We start from the raw sequence: 18,619 nt of genomic DNA on the forward strand, positions 1-18,619 counted from the left end.
CCACAAAGCTTCAAATTCATGGAGAAACGTTTAAGTCACATTCCTGAATGAAGAAATGGAGAATATTGCCGCAAAAATGGGGGTCCAACGCAACCAACACTGTGGGAGCCAACCCAAGGCACAGCAGCATATTTACAAAATCTCCATAAATGCAAGGCTTCATGGGGTGAGTCATTTTAGGGGGCTGAAGTACCCCTTTAAAATTAAAACGAGTCCAGTGCCCCCTCCTGGTCAGAACCGAAATTCTCCTGGGAGGCGTAGGTCATGTAGAGGAAGCCATCCTCGTCCTTGTGGTCCTTGTACACTTCGGCCATGCTGAGGGACATGCTGGCCAGGCCGCTGTTGTTGATGAGCAGATAGAACGCGTGGGTCGGCTTCAAGTCCATGCGATTTCTGGGAATGACCAAGTAAAAAACATTCACAATCACACATCCACTAAACAAAGCATCAAGTCTGCTTCAGGTTTTGTGCGGTTTCTGGAATGCAGAGGAGTCATGTCAGGGAAAAAAAACTAGTCTGGCAAAACAAAGTCATCACTTGGGGCTCAGCAATAGCCTGGTAAACCCCCTCCCTCCGGAAATCTCATTTGCATTTGATTTCAGGGAGGTCTGGGATTGCGCAGGGAGTAGAGATGTCCGAACACTGCGTGTTCGAACCAATCAGCGGCTGCTAGGGGCGGGATCATCCAATCACCTGCCTAGTAGCTTGAAAAAAGAAAAACTGTCTGTCATCGATTCTGCGACCGGAGTCTCAGATGGGAAGTAGGCTGTGAAACAAATGTGTGTCGCAAGCTTCTTCCATTTGACGGTGTCAGGTTAGCTCAGCAAGCCCCATTGCTAAAAAAAACAAACGTTGTGAGCTGTTGTGATCGGGATTAATAAAGTGTATATAATCAATCGATTAATTAAAAAGAATTAATTTTTTTGGGGGGAAATGTTTGCTATACAAACATTACATGCCCACAAATAGGGTCGCCAAGTGGTTAATGAATGCATGTTACAGACAAGAAAACACGTGTCTATATTATGTGTCACATGTAAAGATGGAAGGGCATGTAATTCTGATGCGTTAAGAAAAATCAGTGTCAGATAAATGGAGTAAAATCGGATTAATCTGCACAAAAAACACAAATTACAGAATTTTTTATTAAATGCAAATGCAAGGGGTGGCAATTGCCATCCAGCAGAGCCCCAAATGACACTCCTGCTGGAATGACAAGCAAAACAGTCACAATCACACAACAAGCATCAAGTCATGAGTCACAGGTCGTGCAGAATGGACCTTCTGCACCGTCAAGTATGCAGTGTTCACCTAACTCTGTCTAGAGACTAGCCTACTTTACTGACAGTTTCTCTCAATGTGCACAAATGGAGGTGTCTAGTCTCAAGTTATAAATGGATAAACACTGAGAATTTTACTTTGTGCTCGCTGGATTAATTTACTTATGATATTGATATTAAAAAGGTGCTGTGAAGTTTTATGCTAGAATAAGTATAACTGTCTACTATATTCCCATAATCACTGCTATAGACAGGGTCTCCCTGTCTCTCCAGCTCTTTGACAGAAAATACATTTTCAGTTCAGGATACCAATTTTAACCAATCAGGAGAGGGAACAAAAGTGGAACACTGTGGGTTTCTCTCCTGATTGGATACTTTTGTAACCTGAAAATGTATTTTTTTTTTTACTAAAAAAGGGCCAAAGAGACCCCGGTTACTGAACAAACGCTCTTTAGCAGCGACTATCAGAAAATAAAGAACTTAAACAATTAATAGTCTTAAATGATATCACAGCACCTATAGGCCGCCCAAGACCATTTTTGGGGGGGAATTTGTTGCACAAGATTAGCACTTAAATCTTCTGACACCACTGTGCGTAAACTTAAACATTTATTTAGTAAAACCCACAGAACAGTTTAGACACCGACCTGATAGTGGTAACAAACTGAGTCATGGTGAATTCTTGGTCCACCAGGAATTTGGTCTGATCCAGAGACGGCAGGTACTTCTCCCTCTGGTACCGTTCAACGATGACCTGCAACCAACAATCAGCTTTATTCCTCACATTTTTATCATTTAGGTCAAATCAAATGTACACAGCATGTAAATACATGAGGCTGCTACAATATATCAATAAAACAGCATCAAGTGGCCTACACAGCCCACAAATATCCATTTTAAATCCACTTACCGGGATTTTGTTTGGGTATTTAGACCGTATGCCCGAAACTTCTTGTTTTCTTGTAGCTGCGGGGAAGAAAAATATGTCACAATTCATGTAGTTTCGGTCGAATATTTTAAAACAATCAAAAACAGAAAAGCTTTCGGCATAATTACTTAAAAGGATTATTTTTTTTTACCCAGGCTTTTCCTCTGTTTGAAGGGCTTTGGTGTGTGTGATATATCAAGCGGAGGCATTGCGATGTTTAAAGTGCGTTCCTTCTCTCCGGCTATATGAATGGACTATGAGGAATAAGAGAAGCAGCTGTCTCTAATAAAGCCTGATTTATATACCTCCTGGTACGACGGTGTCGCTGGCATAAAAAAAGAACAGACCTACAAGACCACAACGCGCCGCGACGCGACGCGTTGTGGGCTTGTAGGTCTGTTCTTTTTCTCTAAAAGGAGCGACAAACCTCGCGCTCCACGCAGTGTTGCCAGATTCTGTGAGCGAAATAAGGAACCAGGTCTATGAAAACCAGCCAAAAAGAAGTACTAGGCCACATGAACACTTTAAAGTTTAAACCTATTATGCATTGGCTATTTGAAAATAGCCGATCTACAAGCTCACAACGCGTTACTTGTGAGCTTGTAGATCTGCTATTAAAAAATGGGGGGAAAAAAACATTTTAACTACACAAATATAGTACTGGGGTCCCTGGCACAAAAAACCCGGGGGGTCTGCGGACAAATACATGACATGAAAATATTAAAGAGAACCACTGGTTTAAACAATATTAGGAAACAATCCCAAATAAGCAAGTACACTTTAGAAACAAGCCCAAAAAAGGCAACCCACAACTGCCAATATTTACAAGCCACTTTACAGAAAAACAAGCCCAAAGTCGCTTAGAATAAGCAGACATGGCAACGCTGACTCCGCGTCCACTGTGGCCGGAGGACTGACGAATCAGCTGATTGCCACATGGGTCCCTCCCCCTACATGTCCAATGAATCTGTCTCAACCAATCAATATGGATATTCTTAATCCCACAGCCCAGGGAGGAATGCCTGGGCTGGCTGGCCCCGGTTGTCATGGTAACCTAATACTAATTGTTGGGAGCCCGTTCACACGCTCATCGACAAACATAAACAATTCAGAAACATGAAGTGTGTCCATGTTTTTATTTCATGTAGCTGACAGGAAACAAACTTGGACATATTGCCTAACAATGGTAAAATATGAATACATTAATACATTAACACATCAGCATATAGAAAATGTACAGATTATGATATGATGGAAGAATAATTTAGCAGCTATACAGTACAGTATACAGTATGCTCTGCTGTGAGCAAAGACTTATTTACAGCAGTGGTGGATCTTAAAGGAGAGTCCATGGACCCCCAGGGGTCCTTGAGGGGGTTCTAGGGGGTCCCCATGCAGCTGAATGATTGATAGTTAACTTAATAGGAACCAAATACAGGTCTGTAACTCCGAGAGAGTGTACAAATGGAACCAAATGGACCCGGCCGGGTCCATTTGGTTCCATTTGTGCACATTAAAAGGTTTGATGTACAGGTTGAAGCGTATGAAAACCAGTGGTGTAAAGTAACTAAGTACATTTACTCAAACACTGTACTTAAAGATGGAGTGCCATGATATTTTTCAACCCTAAAACCTGATTTTGCAGATATAAATTAGTATATTATAAAACATACATTAACCACTTAGCCCTGTAGGCTATTTGTGAGCTCTATTAGCTATTTTCAAACATTTTAGTTCTTTTACTTTTGGTACTTAAAGTATATTTTGCTGCCAATACTTTCGTACTTTTACTCAAGTAACATTTTGAACACAGGTCTTTTACTTGAAACTTGAAAGTATTTTTGTGGTATTGCTACTTTTACTTAAGTAAAATATCGGAGTACTTCTTCCACCACTGGCGAAAGTGGACCAGGATAGAGTAGTAGTAAATGTACTTATTTACTTTCCACCACTGTGTAGAGTAGATTGACATTGAGATGACATCATCACAGGCACAGCCCATCCTAGTGGTTGACCAGTAGATGGCAGCACTAATCCACCAGACCAGACTGTCAAACACCCATGACTCCAGTCCAGTCAGTTCCCTTCATTGCTCAGCAGCATTTAGCTACATCATGTTTGGTGTTTTCAGTTGAGTTGGAGCTGATGTTTTAACACAATGACCTGGACCGTGTGCACGTTATGGTTCATGTGGTTTCATGGGTTTGATTTGCTCACTAGTAGTATCTGATCTATCAGTTAGGGTTGACCTAAGACAAATCTATCTGTCTGTCTGTCTGTCTGTCTGTCTGTCTGTCTGTCTGTCTGTCTGTCTTTCTAATTTACATTAAAATATGTTTTCAATGTTTATAAAGATCTTTACAGTATGCATTAATATGTGCCTTTTGTGCAAACTCTTATTAAAGTATTCAATCAATCAATCAATCAATCAATCAATCAATCAATCAAGCAATCAAGCAATCAAGCAATTAAGCAATCAAGCAAAAAGCAATCAATCAATCAAAATAATATAGTATTTTATATTTTGCCTCAAGAACAAAGTAATTGAGGTGTTTGTCCACAGAGGGGCGCTCACGCCCTGCTTCTGAATACTGAACATTACATTACATTACATTACATTACAGTCATTTAGCAGACGCTTTTATCCAAAGCGACTTACAATAAGTGCATTCAACATAGGTAGGGAACGAAACTACTAATCACCAGAAGTCTTAAGTGCATTTTCTGCAAAAACAAGAAACCAAGAGTATACCTAGCGCTAAGGTAAAAGTGCAATATATCAGCTACCTACTTTCTTAAACAGATGAGACAAAATAGCAAAATCAAATGAGCAAGAGCTAAAACAAATTAGTGTATCGACTAAACAAGGTCCAGGAGTATCAGGATGGAGGAGAGAGTTCTCTCTAGCGGCATGGAGCGACCCCGTCACTGCCAGGAGGGCAGTCTCGGTCGAGTGACCCACTTTGAACCCAGACTGGTTGGAGTCCAGGAGGTAAACATCCCAGAGTGGTCGTTGACCAGGCCTGGAATTTCGTCATTTTAGGGGCAACACCAAAGGCCACTTGCCTTTGGTGTTGTCAGCATTTGGCACAAAGGCCAAATGCCAGGGCAGGCCATCAAATTAAACACGATTTTAGTCAATTGAAAGAATTAATTGAATTTAAGGCTTAAAGGAATAGTTCACCCAAAAAATTACTTATTTTTTTTTATCAGTTACACATCCCATGAAGCCTTGAACTCATGGAGATGTTTTCGTTTTTGTAGCATTCCTAAGCCAATAATTTGATGACCGTGTGTATTTCCGGTAGGAGACACAAAGAGTCTCCTTTAGCCGGTAGGAGATGGTAATCAAATTATTGGCTTAGGAATGCGACACAAACAAAAAAATGTCCATGAATTCAAGGCTTCATGGGGTGTGTAATTGATAGAAAATAAGTCATTTTTTGGGTGAACTACTCCTTTAAGGATGATTTTAAATTCAATATGTAGACTATCTGCAGTGAAAAATTGTATTTACAATCTGATCCATGCTCAGCCCTCCACCAATCAAAGTCACTGGTTTAAAAATGAGGACTCAGGGGAGTTAAGAATTCAGAATCTCAACAAAAGATACTATAGTGTCTACATGACAAGAAAGAGACACTGATGTCTATGTATTGACAAGAAAGAAACAGGAGAACAGCCACCTGAGGCATTAAGGCCTCTGTGGCCTCAGGACATGCCATTTTATTTAGGGGCACAAGGCCAAACTAAGGGGCTACGACGGCCATGGCCTCATGGCCTCCCTGAAAATCCCTGAAAATAGGAGTGTGTTTATATGGAATTAAAGTAATTCGATGGAGGGAGGCCACGAGTTATATTGTTTTACTGTCAATGGCCACTCCTCCGTATAAACACACTCCTAAAAGCATTCCTTTATAGTTCTTGTGATGCTGAAGTCATTAGAAAGTTGGCATAAGTAGTTCAGTGAGTCGACATTCCATTTCTACTCAGGACATCAGAGAGAGAGTAGCGACATTAATTAACAGTTTCCAGTCCATTAAACCGTAATGGAATGAACAGAATTGATTACGTCCACAGTTTATCAAGCAGAATGAAAACTGAGCATCAGGCTGTTTGGCCGTCTTTGCCTCGTCACGACCTCTGCAGCTCAATGGCTTTCTGTTGCCACATTAAATGCTGCAAATGATGTACGTTCAGTGGTGGAAAAAGTACTCAAATGTTTTACTTAAGTAAAAGTGTCAATACTGCAATGCAGAAGTACTCTGTTACAAGTAAAAGTCCAGAATTCAAAATTTACTTGAGTAAAAGTACAAAAGTAGTGGTATCAAAATGTACTTAAAGTACCAAAAGTAAAAGTACTAAAATATTTGGAAATAGCAGATCTACAAGCACACAGCGCGTCGCGCTGCGACGCGTTGTGAGCTTGTAGATCTGCTATTTTCAAATAGCCTAGGTATAAAATAGGGCTAAAGTGGTTAATGTATGTTCTATAACATCATAATTTACATCTGCAAAGTAACTAGTAACTAAAGTTTTCAAATAATTGTAGTGGAGTAAAAGTACAATATTTACCTCTGAGATGTAGTGGAGTAGAAGTAAAAGTATTGGAAATTGGAAATACTCAAGTAAAGTACAAATACCTCAAAATTGTACTTAAGTACAGTACTTGAGTAAATGTACTTAGTTACTCTCCACCACTGTGTACGTTAGATGCTGCTGCAGCCACAGACAGCAGAGAGAGACAATTAAAGAGAGAGAGAGGGGTGGGGGGGGGTTCTACATGCTGCGCTGTAGAAACACTCTGTTAGAAGTAAAAGTGCAATCAAAATTTACTTGAGTAAAAGTTCAAAAGTATAGGCATCAAAATAAAGCTAGCCTCGATCTCCAGGCTTTTATTGCTTAGTTTTGCTAAAAAATAAAAGCCTGGCCCAACGATAGCCCGTACTGGGTATGAGGAAGTGTTTCACTTCCCAACCAACCAGAGTGCAGTGGGCGTCGCTCGTAATGTTGTGTTAACGGGGCGGGGGTTGACGGACAGATCGGTGAACCAATGGGATCAGCCGCAGTTTCTCGCCGGCTCTTTACACCCGCCCCTTTATACACGAAATCAGGAGGGTTGCAGCAGGCTAAAATAAAGCCTACGTAGAGTACCAAAAGTAGAAGTACTCATTATGCAGAATGTCCCCTTTTACAAGTTATTATTTGTCTAAAATGTATAAAAAATCTTTTGAAAATAGCCGATCTACAAGCTCACAACGCGTCGCATCACGACACGCTGTGAGCTTGTAGATCGGCTTGTAGTTTTCTAATAATTGTATTGGAGTAAAAGTACAATATTTGCCTCTGAAGTACAGAAAATTGGAAATACTCCAGTTAAGTAAAAAAAAGACCTCAAAAGTGTTCTTAAGTACAGTACTTGAGTAAATGTATTTATGTAATTTCCACCACTGGGTCAGTCAGTGTATCTTCTAGTATTTTAGCTGTGCCCGTCTTTAACCCTTTTGTCAACATTTCTTTATATAATAGCGAAAATAGCTGAGCGTGTAGATTTGCTATTTTTGCTTCTTTTTTATTTATTTTTATCTATCTATTTTTTAGCTGTGCCAATTTTAAGCTCCGTTGTGGAAGATTATCAAAAAATATCCTGATTTTTTTTAAATAAGCCTATTTACAAACAGCGCGTTCCCTGATGTCATTTTGATGACATCAGAGATCTCCATGCAGTTTATGGGCATAAAAGGAACACAGACAGACAGACATACAGACAGACAGACAGACACACAGGCACACAGACAGACTGGACAACCGCTGATGTGACTCATTCGGCATGTCACTCCCTCTAGTCTTCGATGACACACATGGCAAGTTTGAAGTCAATCGGTAGGCCGGTTCTTAGGATTTGTGGAGGGACACACCATACACAGATTCCACATAATTATAGAAGATAGATGAACAGGCGTCCATGCTTTGTGAGACATTTGTGCAACTGATGAACCAATATAAGTAAGCAACCCACAGCAATAGGGGTTAATTCCTTTATAGATCAGGTGTTGATTTGTCTACTTTTACCAACAAGCTGCTGTGTTGGGCTATCGGCTCAATTCAAAACAAAAATAACAACAAAGACGTAAGCTGGCCGTGGGTGGTGTGTGACTCGGAGAGGGCTTCACACTCCGGGGGCAGCGATGGCGGTGTCCGTGTACAGCGGGTCCCGTACCCTGAGCAAAGACGACGTCAACTACAAGATGCATTTCAGAATGGTGAACGAGCAGGAGGTGGAGAACATCACGCTGGACTTCTTCTACAAGCCTCACACCATCTCGCTGCTCGTATGCACCGTACTCGGCCTGATGTACTTTGCGTTCGCGCGGGACGACGCCAACCCCGACGACAACCTGCGGGTGTGCCTCGCCGTGTTCGTCTCCTTCTTCCTGGTCATAAGCGTCCTGGCGTTTCCCAACGGCCCGTTCACCAGGCCTCACCCGGCGATATGGCGGATTGTCTTCGGGCTGAGCGTCCTCTACTTCCTCTTCTTGGTTTCCGTCATCTTCCTGAACTTGACGCAGGTCAAGCACGTCCTGTACTGGCTGGACCCTGGCCTGCGCTACGCCAAGCGGGAGGTGGACGTCATGGACTACGCCCTCAACTGCAACCTGATCACCTGGGAGAGAATCTGGAGCCACTTTGACATCTTTGCCTTCAGCCACTTCTGGGGCTGGGTGCTGAAGGCCCTGCTCATCCGCAGCTACGGCCTCTGCTGGACCATCAGCATCACCTGGGAGGTCACCGAGCTCTTCTTCATGCACCTGCTGCCCAACTTCGCCGAGTGCTGGTGGGACCAGCTGATCCTGGACATCCTGCTGTGCAACGGAGTGGGCATCTGGCTGGGCATGACCCTCTGCCGCTCCCTGGAGATGAGGACCTACCACTGGGCGGGCATCCTGGACATCCACACCACCACGGGGAAGATCAAGCGGGCGGCGCTGCAGTTCACCCCGGCCAGCTGGACGTATGTGCGCTGGTTCGACCCCAAGTCGTCCCCCCGCCGCTTCATGGGCGTCTACGTGCTGATGATCATCTGGCAGCTCACCGAGCTGAACACGTTCTTCCTGAAGCACATCTTCGTGTTCCCCGCGAAGCACCCGCTCAGCTGGTGTCGCATTCTGCTGCTGTTGGCCATCACGGCGCCCACGGTGAGGCAGTACTACGCGTACCTCACGGACGCCCAGTGCAAGAGAGTCGGAACGCAGTGCTGGGTGTTCGGGGCCATCGCTTTCCTGGAGGCCCTGGTGTGCGTGAAGTTTGCACAGGAGCTCTTCTCTAAGACCCAGATCCTCATGGTGGTCCTGTGGCTCCTGTGCGTGGCGCTCATCACGTGCCTGTGCCTGGTTGGGATGGTGTGGTACGGAGAGCGCTACAGTCCGAGCAGAGAGGAGAAGAGACTCTTGGAATGCGAGGACAGCGGTCACACGGAATCCAGTGACTGTGCGGCGGAGGGTTTTAAAGGCGAGCTGGAGGCAGACGACAATGGCCTGGTGGTCAGATTCAATATTCTGTATTCTTTACTTGGATCGCCGTTGGCTTCCACAAAGTGGTCGCTCGTCTTCCTGACGGCGAGAGATAGATTCAGAGAAGAGTAGAGGTCCTTACAAACTGGGAGCGTGACGAACGATCGATGTTTTTTATTTAATTTAATTCAATTAAAAAATATATATATAAATATTACATACATTTAATTTAATTATTATGGGTGGAGCATACAGGGCCCTAAGCTAGCCTTTAATTATTTCATTTAATATATAGATTCTATATTTAAATTGGGTAATGGGTGGGAGGGCCAGCCAGCAGACCACCCTGGCCCATCACTATTGCTCAGACATAACCATGCCCATATATGGGCATATAGTGATGACATCAGGGACAAGGACTGACAGATACAGAGATCACACGTAGAGGCTTCTAGTTTAAAAACATAAGCACCGGCATCTGAATTCAGGGGAACCTGAGAAAATGTCCTTAGTCTTAGTCTTTGTCAATATTTCATACACAAGACTAGTATTTTGGGTGGCTATGCCAGTTTTAAGCCCGTTTGTCAACATTTCTTTAATTTCATAGCGAAAATAGCTGAGCTTGTAGATCTGCAAATTTTTGCTATTTTTCGGATTTATTTTAAATCTCACCCCTACTATCCTCATAACCTACCATAAATCATCCCTCCGTCTGTAGTTCACGTATCTCGAGAACCTTCTGACCGACTCGACCTACGGTAAGGGAGTGCTGTGCTCTGCGTCGTATAGGTGGTTGTCCATAACCGCCGATCCGACCGATACGCCTACATATATGGGACTGACTGACTTCAAACTCGGCGTGCTCATCGACGAGGACCCGAGGGAGTGATGCGCCACGTGGAAAGACGAAGTAAGTTGATGTCATCAATATGACATCATAGACTGGCCTAGACTCCATATATGGGCATGCCTGACACGCAACTCTATATATGGGCATAAAAGGGACACACACAGACAGACGGGTGTAACGGGTACTCTGACAACGGGTACAACGGGTATTGCATAACTGGGGTGGAGCATACAGGGCCCTAAGCTAGGGCCCTACGGGCCCCTTTCTAGTCACAATAAAAACTCAAACTAATAAAAATAAGGGAACCAGGGGACCTGGTACTGCCAGACCCCTAGTGGTTGAAATCTGAATGGCCGGAAATCTGAATGGTTTCTAAACTACGTCACGCTAAGCTTGGCCAATCAAAAAGAGGGACATGTAAGAAAACGTTTTCGTCCATATATGGACGAAAACGATAGCAAAAGGGGACAGACAAAGCCACATAGGCCTGACCCCCTGGGTCTGGCAATAAACTAAGCCTTTTCAAAAACGAAACTACCAAAACTACTTTATATTAAAAACGAATTGAAAAAAAGTCAAAACAACAAAAATGAGAGCTAACTAGAAAAGTGTGCTCCTCCCGCCAGGCCGGGTTGCCCAGGGCTTGGAAGGCAGTTATAGCCACTTGGAATGATATCTGAAATTAAATCAATTAAAATCAGAATTAATTTGAACGAGCTATACGTTCAAGCAGGTTGGAGTTATTGGCCAAAACGTCTAGTCACTATATATATATATATATATATATATATATATATATATATATATATATATATATATATATATATATATATATATATATCACTGATAATCGGCTGGTTGTTTAGAACCGGGCTCAAGAGCCACTGAGAGGCCTAGCTGGTTTGTACGGCCAGCCAGTTGTCCTGGTACTCTGTGTAGGGTCAAGATGATCTTCGAAAACGATAAAACATCACATGGATGCACCTGGGACGTATCATCAGTGTTGTAGCCTGGGGTCATAGGATGTTTCGGGTCTCGCAACATACACCCTCACCCAGGTGACCCAGCCAGGGTTGATCAAGCCCCGACTTACGTCCCAGGTAGCTACCCACGGTCAGTCCTAAATAGGGAAAGACAGGGCCACTCAATACGCTTGTCCGAAACTACTCTGCTAGAAATGGGGGAGAGCGGAGGCTCTGGCACATGGCATATATATATCTGGCATATATATATTAATTCAAAACAACTAGGAGTTTTAGCAGAACTGCAGTTTTCTGGGAGTTTACATGCTGAACGCTGCTTCTTCGTGTGTAAGCAGACCTTATTTTCTCATTCATTAAATGGTTCTTTAAAAAGCTATATGGCTCCACAAAGAACCTTCACCTGTGAGCTTGTAGATCTATTATTCGATAAAGAGATTTGGTGTAGTAGCGTACCAACTATAGAGCTCTGCGGAACATTGGTCAAGCAAATGTACCTTGATATACTGTCCACCACAGACACCACACCCCACATTTGATTATGTTTTATTTATTTATGTACAGTATACATACAGTGAAGCCATATACCCTCTCCAGATAGTTTATTATCCAAGTACAGTAAGTAACTTCTTCCTTATTTGACCCAAATAATATCGACACATTGTGTGATTTCTCAGAAGAGCTGTGATAACATTAATCATTTACCTGCTGTGATGAATGAGCAAAAGTCCACAGCCTTGATTTGTATTATTTGTACTATACCAGTGAGATGAGTTCACAACATTGCATTTATCCTGCAACGATCCCAGTAAAGGTTTATCCACATATTTGAATTGTTTTCACAGTTCCCAGCAGTCATCATCAACTAGACCAGTGTTTCTCAAATGTACTTTGATACTGCATGTCCACCACAGACACCACACCCCCTTCACAGACATATTAAAAGCTGTAACTGTGTCCAGGGTGACATTTGGAACTCTCTATCCAACACAATGCATCTCATCATCATACTCATCCTTAGGCTCACGCTTTCACCAAAAGGTAAGATTCTTTCACATTCATGTTTTTAGGGTTTAATGTTTTTTTTTCCTGTTTATTTGTTTATTCCACTGAGATTTGTTACCTTTAATCTAAACAACAACAACAACAACAACAACAACAACAACAACAACAACAGCAGCAATAATAATAATGACAATGAAGATTAAAATAAGTGTTAAATAGCTCTATATTCAGACTCTTCTCATTGATAGAGTGTTTGTTCAGTAACAGGAGTCTCCATGTCTCTCCAGCTCTTTATTAAACATAAAATGCATTTTAAGGTCAGGATACTAATTTCATCCAATCAGGAGAGAGAACTCAGACAGGATACAGACTAAACAAGTGAAATTGTAAGTGATGACACAAAGAAATGAGCAGACAACATTGGAACTGGAACACTATAACAAATAAAGCTGATAAATGGGTACTCTCTCCTGATTGGCTGATATTTTGCAACCTACCTGAAAATGGATTTTCTGTTTATCAAAGAGCTGGAGAGACATGGAGACCCCTGTTACTGAACAAACACTCTATAGCAATTATTACTATCACAATATAGAGCCTTTAACATTTTAACCAAAAAACATTACCCTACCTATACTATACATGTGAATGCCTCAATGTTACGGTCATTTCCGTGTGACATTGAAATTGTGGGTGTCATATAATAGTAATAATAATAATAAGGGTAATAATAATAATAATATTACTACTACTACTAATAATAATCATAATCATAATAATTCTACAATATACTAATATTTGTGTGAGTTATATAAAAAACTATCTTGTAGCATTATTTCAAGTCAAATGGATATGAAATTATTCAAAGGATGTATGTACAAACTGTGAACGGAACAGAATGTCAACACATTGATGTTGTAATGAATCACAATGTAAACATTGTGGTAATGTTGGCACCCGTGCCTAAGGTTTCCTACCCCTGCAGTAGAATTCTAGTCCCTGATAACCCTGTATACGTGTGTGTGTGTGTGTGTGTGTGTGTGTGTGTGCGCACGTGTGCGTGTGTGTGTGTGTGTGTGTAATGATTTCTAACTAAAACCAATTGCTTTGAGTTTGTTTAAAAGGAGGTTCTCATATTTACACGCTGTTTAGTATTATTTTCACCACGGGATATGTAATCGGGGTCCCATATTTGGATGAATAACAGTGTTTCTGTTTACAGTAGCTGTTGAAAGTGGCTCATTACTACTATGTAGATATATGTTTGTTTTAGGATTTCCTTATTTTGTTAATTTAGTTGTTGTTGCTTTCAAACAATTGACTTCAGGTTTCTGTTGTTTTTCAGCAGTCGCCAAGGGACGTGCAAAATGTCCAGGTGGATGGAATGAATTGTTTGATAACTGCTACAAATATGAAGGGGCTTAGAGGACTTGGGGTGACGCAGAGGTAATTAGAACTAACACATGAAATACAAAACACATTTTGTCTTGTCCTTTTCTGTCTGTCTGTCTGTCTGTCTGTCTGTCTGTCTGTCTGTCTGTCTGTCTGTCTGTCTGTCTGTCTGTCTAATATTCTTTTTTGTTCTCTGTTTATATTGTTCTGTAGAAAAACTGTTTGTCTCAGGGTGGAAACCTAGCGTCCATGCACAGCAAAACAGAGCACTCCTTTTTTCAGGATCTGATACTTACCAACACTAGTGCAAAGACCATAACGTGGGTCGGTGGCTACGATGCAGCACAGGTACTGTACATGAACCTTTAATACACTGTTTGATGAAATATTACCTCATACTACACTGATACTGTTCCTGTATTTCAATATACATCTGATACGATTATGTGTTAATATAGCGTCATTTTAACCACTTCAACCATGTTTTATACTATAAATGGGGGTGCGAGTGGTCCCTGGCACAAAACATTTTCAGATGGGGGTCCGTGGCCAAATATATATCAATTTGTGGGTCAAATTGGCACGAAAAAGTTTGAGGACCACTGCACTACACACTGTACCTGTATGTCACCATACACCTTCTATTGTCATGACATTGTCAACTTACTTCATCCTCTTCGTTCCCTATGGAACATAAGGCTGTGACTATCTGCTTCCATCTCGTCCTATCCTGTGCAGCATGTTGTGCGTCGCCCCATGTTAATATTAATAATAAACTTTATTTTTATAGCACCTTTCATGACATGAAAGGCAGCTCAAAGTGCTTTACAGAGCAAGAATACAATTACTGAAAAGTACAACTAATTTTACGATAAAGCAAAAAAAAGAAAAGCAAAAGCATAAAACAACATTAAAATAATAGCAAAACAGTGAGGACATGAATAACAACACAGAGATTTAAAAATCAACCAAAAGCAAGAGTGAAGACATAGGTCTTGAGCTGTGCTTTAAAGCTATCTACAGAGGCTGCCTGTCTTAGGTGTAATGGGAGTTTATTCCACGCTGTCGGCCCGTAGAAGCAGAATGCTGCTTCACCGTGTTTTTTATACGTCATGGTAGGCACCTCGAGCAGGTCAGCACTTGAAGACCTGAGGGGGCGGTTTGGAACATATCTAGGCAGGCAGTCATAGAGGTAGGAAGGTGCCAGACCATTTATAGCTTTATAAACTAGTAAAATATTGTTTAAATCAATCCTAAAAACAACCGGACACCGGTGTAGTCTTTATAAACTAGTAAAATAAATTTTAAATCAATCCTAAAAACAACCGGACACCGGTGTAGTGAAGCTAGAACTGGAGTAATATGTTCTCTCAACTTAGTTTTAGTTAAAACTCTGGCTGCCGCATTTTGAACAAGTTGTAATCTGTCAGTTGTTTTCTTTGGCAGGCCAGAGTAAAGTTCATTATAGTAATCAAGCCGAGAGAAAACAAAAGCGTGGATCAACGTTTTTGCATCGTCCAACGACAGATAGGCTCTAATTTGTGCTATATTTCTAAGATGAAAGAAGGCAATCTTGGTAACATGATTAATGTGTGTATTAAAATCACACAAAGATTTGGCGGCCCACCTGTAGTAACTCTGAGGATCCCTTAGGGGTCCCGGACCCCCCGTTGAAGACCCCTGATTTAAACAATAGCTCAGACCATATGAAGTAACTCAGTAGTTGAGTACACTTTTCACTAGATACTGTCTTATTCTTACTCTAATTATATGAAAGACTACTTTTACTTTACTTGACTACAGTTTTTGGCTACTCTACCCACATCTGGACATTCTAAATACAATTATTATGTTTGTCTTGACATCACAATAATGTGTTTCATGTAATAGTTATGATCTACAAAATTTAGAAAAAAACATTTAGCCAGGCAGACAATAACAAATTCTTATCTACAAGTATTATTCTCCCCTACACTTTTCTTCTAGATGGAGAGGGGGTCAGGGGCAAATATGAATGAATGAATGAATGAAATAAGCTTTGTGAGTTGTTAAATAGTGACATTGGCCTACTATTAAATGATGTGATGTGATACTGTCCCCTAGGAAGGTGTTTGGTTGTGGAGCGACGGTCGCCCAATGATCTTCACTGAGTGGAACCAGGGACAACCTGATAACCATCGAGGAAACCAGGACTGCATGATTCTGAACTGGCCAGGTAAGTCACAACACGCTGAATTCAATTCAAATGATTAAACCTTTTCTGTATACAACATGTCTTTGCCCAAAGTGGCTGATCTACAAGCTTGCGTTGTGAGCTTGTAGATCTGCTATTTTTGGCTATTGTTCTGCTCAAATAAATAAATAAATACATAGATACATAAATACATAAATATAATCATTGCTATAGAGTGTTCAGTAACAGGGGTCTCCTCATCTCATAAACAGAACATATATTGGGATACCACTTTTATCCAATCAGGAGAGAGAACTCAGGGGTAGTCATGTAGCTTAGACAGTAGAGAGGCCGTCTGGTAATCAGAAGCATATCTATGTGTTTATAAGTGTCCCTGAGCAACACCACCCCTAGTCACCCATGAGCAGCCATCAGCTGCTGAACTAGCTCCGCAAGCTGCGCCTCATATTGTTATGGCCTGGCTCTAGGCCACAACAAATAAAGGGGAAAGGAGAGAGAGTTTTAACTAAAAATGAGGGATTTTATTTACAAACATAATACTATTAACAAAAATGCAAACAATGAGGTAGGCATACTGCAACATAATGCAAGGGAACACAGGGTTTGGCCCAGGTGGAAGAGAGAGAGCACTGGAAGGGCAGGTATCATATACTGTGGGAGACAGTGGCCAGGTGTCTCCCCTACACACTGTAGGATAGTTCACTAGGATGCTATCCAGAGTCAGACCCAATACATACATTTGTTTTTATTCCAATTCATTTTAACAGATGTCTCCCATGATATATGCGCATCTATCTCTCTAGAAGCAGTGTTGCCATGTCCGCTTATTATAAGCGAACATTTTCATGGCAAGGACCCAAATTTATATTTGTACGCAGACCTCCCCCCTTCTGAAAATATGTTGTGCCATAGACCCCCATACAAGATCTGTGTGGATTTGGAAAATATTCCACAATTTTAATTTTTTCCCCAAGATTTTCTTCTTTGAAAATAGCCTATCTACAACGTGAACTTGTAGATCGGCTTTTTTCAAATATGCAATGTATTTGTATAGGTTTAAAGTGCTCATGTGGCCTATAGTCGATTTCTCTCTCTCTCTCTCTCTCTCTCTCTCTCTCTCTCTCTCTCTCTCTCTCTCTCTCTCTCTCTCTCTCTCTCTCTCTCTCTCTCCCTGTGTCTGTGTGTGCAATTCCTCTAAAATAAACTGTTTATTTGTGATGTTTATAAACATCCCCCTTTGAGCACGCTCGCTCACTCTCATTCTGTTTTATAATAATGTTTAATGTGGTGTTAGCTGTTAGGCTTTTATTGTGATAGAGCTAACAGGATGTATGATACCGGATGTTGATGTACGAATGCTCATTCTACTAGCAAACGACATGGAAAGTACAAGCTTCAATAAAGTAACCAACATGCTCTAAACCGTCTGTATTACTTTACGCTTACCACGACATGGTGTCAGAACGTGGGCAGCGGTAAAGAGCTAGTTTGAAGTTGGAGGGAGAGTTTTTTTTTTTAAGTTAACGTCTGCTAGCGGCGAGATGGAAGGCGACGGTGCTGCAGCCGCACCGGTAGCACAGCCTGCACAACCTCCCCAGCTACAGGCTAATGCTAACGCTCCTCCGAGCGCTACGTTCAACATCCAACCACCTGAAGCATTCGACTTTGCAAAGCCTCAGGACTGGGAGCGATGGATACGCAGATTCGAGAGATTCAGACTGGCCAGCAACCTCCATATAAGAACTTAACTGTAAATCGGTGTTGTTATGGTGCTTGTGTGCACATGAATGTTGCATGTCTAATTGTCTATCCAAAACTAGATGGAACTTGATGGAATGATGGATATTCACAGATGGAACAAGATGCAACTTTTGGCAAATGTATTTGTTTCCTTGTCACGCAACCTCCTCCACATTCTACTGTCAATCATGGTTTACACCAGTGGTTTTCAACCTTTTTCGCATCAAGGACCCCCAAATTGTCAAATATTAGCCCAGGGACCCCCATTTGAAAAGATATGCCAGGGACTCAACCATTGAAAGTATCATCATCACTAGTGTTCCCTTAACTCTGAGAGTGTACAAAATGGAACCAAATGGACCCGTTAGGGTCCATTTGGTTCCATTTGTACAGACATATAAGGGTCAATTTGGTTGCTAACTATTAATTTGGCTGGGGACCCCCTAGAATCCCCTCAAGGACCACCCGTGGTCCCCGGACCACTGGTTGAAAACCCCTGGTTTACACAGATCTAGTTCTCTCTCTTGACAGACTGGCTATTCAACATGATGTTCAGTTGATAGATAGAGACAGAGGGGGAATTACATTTTATATTTTGCAAATTAGTTTCCTTGTTATTCAACCTCCACTATCAGTTTGATACTCTTCCTCATACCTTCACCATGTTTTATTATCAGAGCCAGTTTATGTCTCTTTTCCACCAGCTATATAACACCAGTTTGTTTTATTTCATTTAATT

The 18,619-nt window shown here is 41.6% G+C and overlaps 2 protein-coding genes and 1 long non-coding RNA gene across 3 annotated transcripts; 2 read left to right on the forward strand and 1 right to left on the reverse strand.

The window, feature by feature from the left end:
• Positions 1-203: 203 nt before the first annotated feature.
• LOC308093880 (microtubule-associated protein 1 light chain 3 gamma-like) lies at positions 204-2,417 on the reverse strand (the record flags this gene model as incomplete). The annotated part of the gene is made up of 4 exons (XM_080440270.1): positions 204-393; positions 1,928-2,034; positions 2,191-2,246; positions 2,360-2,417. The coding sequence occupies 4 exons, from the start codon at positions 2,415-2,417 to the stop codon at positions 204-206; spliced, it is 411 nt and encodes a 136-aa protein (XP_080296396.1).
• A 5,979-nt stretch (positions 2,418-8,396) lies between these two features.
• LOC308093891 (phosphatidylserine synthase 1-like) lies at positions 8,397-10,608 on the forward strand (the record flags this gene model as incomplete). Its single annotated transcript, XM_080440284.1, has 2 exons — positions 8,397-9,749; positions 10,438-10,608. 2 exons carry the CDS (start codon positions 8,397-8,399, stop codon positions 10,606-10,608), a joined length of 1,524 nt encoding a protein of 507 aa, XP_080296410.1.
• Positions 10,609-13,896: 3,288 nt separating this feature from the next.
• On the forward strand, positions 13,897-16,174 carry LOC308102043. The gene is made up of 3 exons (XR_013934607.1): positions 13,897-14,000; positions 14,160-14,294; positions 16,050-16,174. It is a non-coding gene; the product is annotated as an uncharacterized lncRNA (long non-coding RNA).
• Positions 16,175-18,619: the final 2,445 nt, after the last annotated feature.

The sequence above is a fragment of the Gymnoscopelus braueri genome, assembly GCF_963280865.1.
Source record: "Gymnoscopelus braueri genome assembly, chromosome: 2".
Taxonomy (NCBI): Eukaryota; Metazoa; Chordata; class Actinopteri; order Myctophiformes; family Myctophidae; genus Gymnoscopelus; species Gymnoscopelus braueri.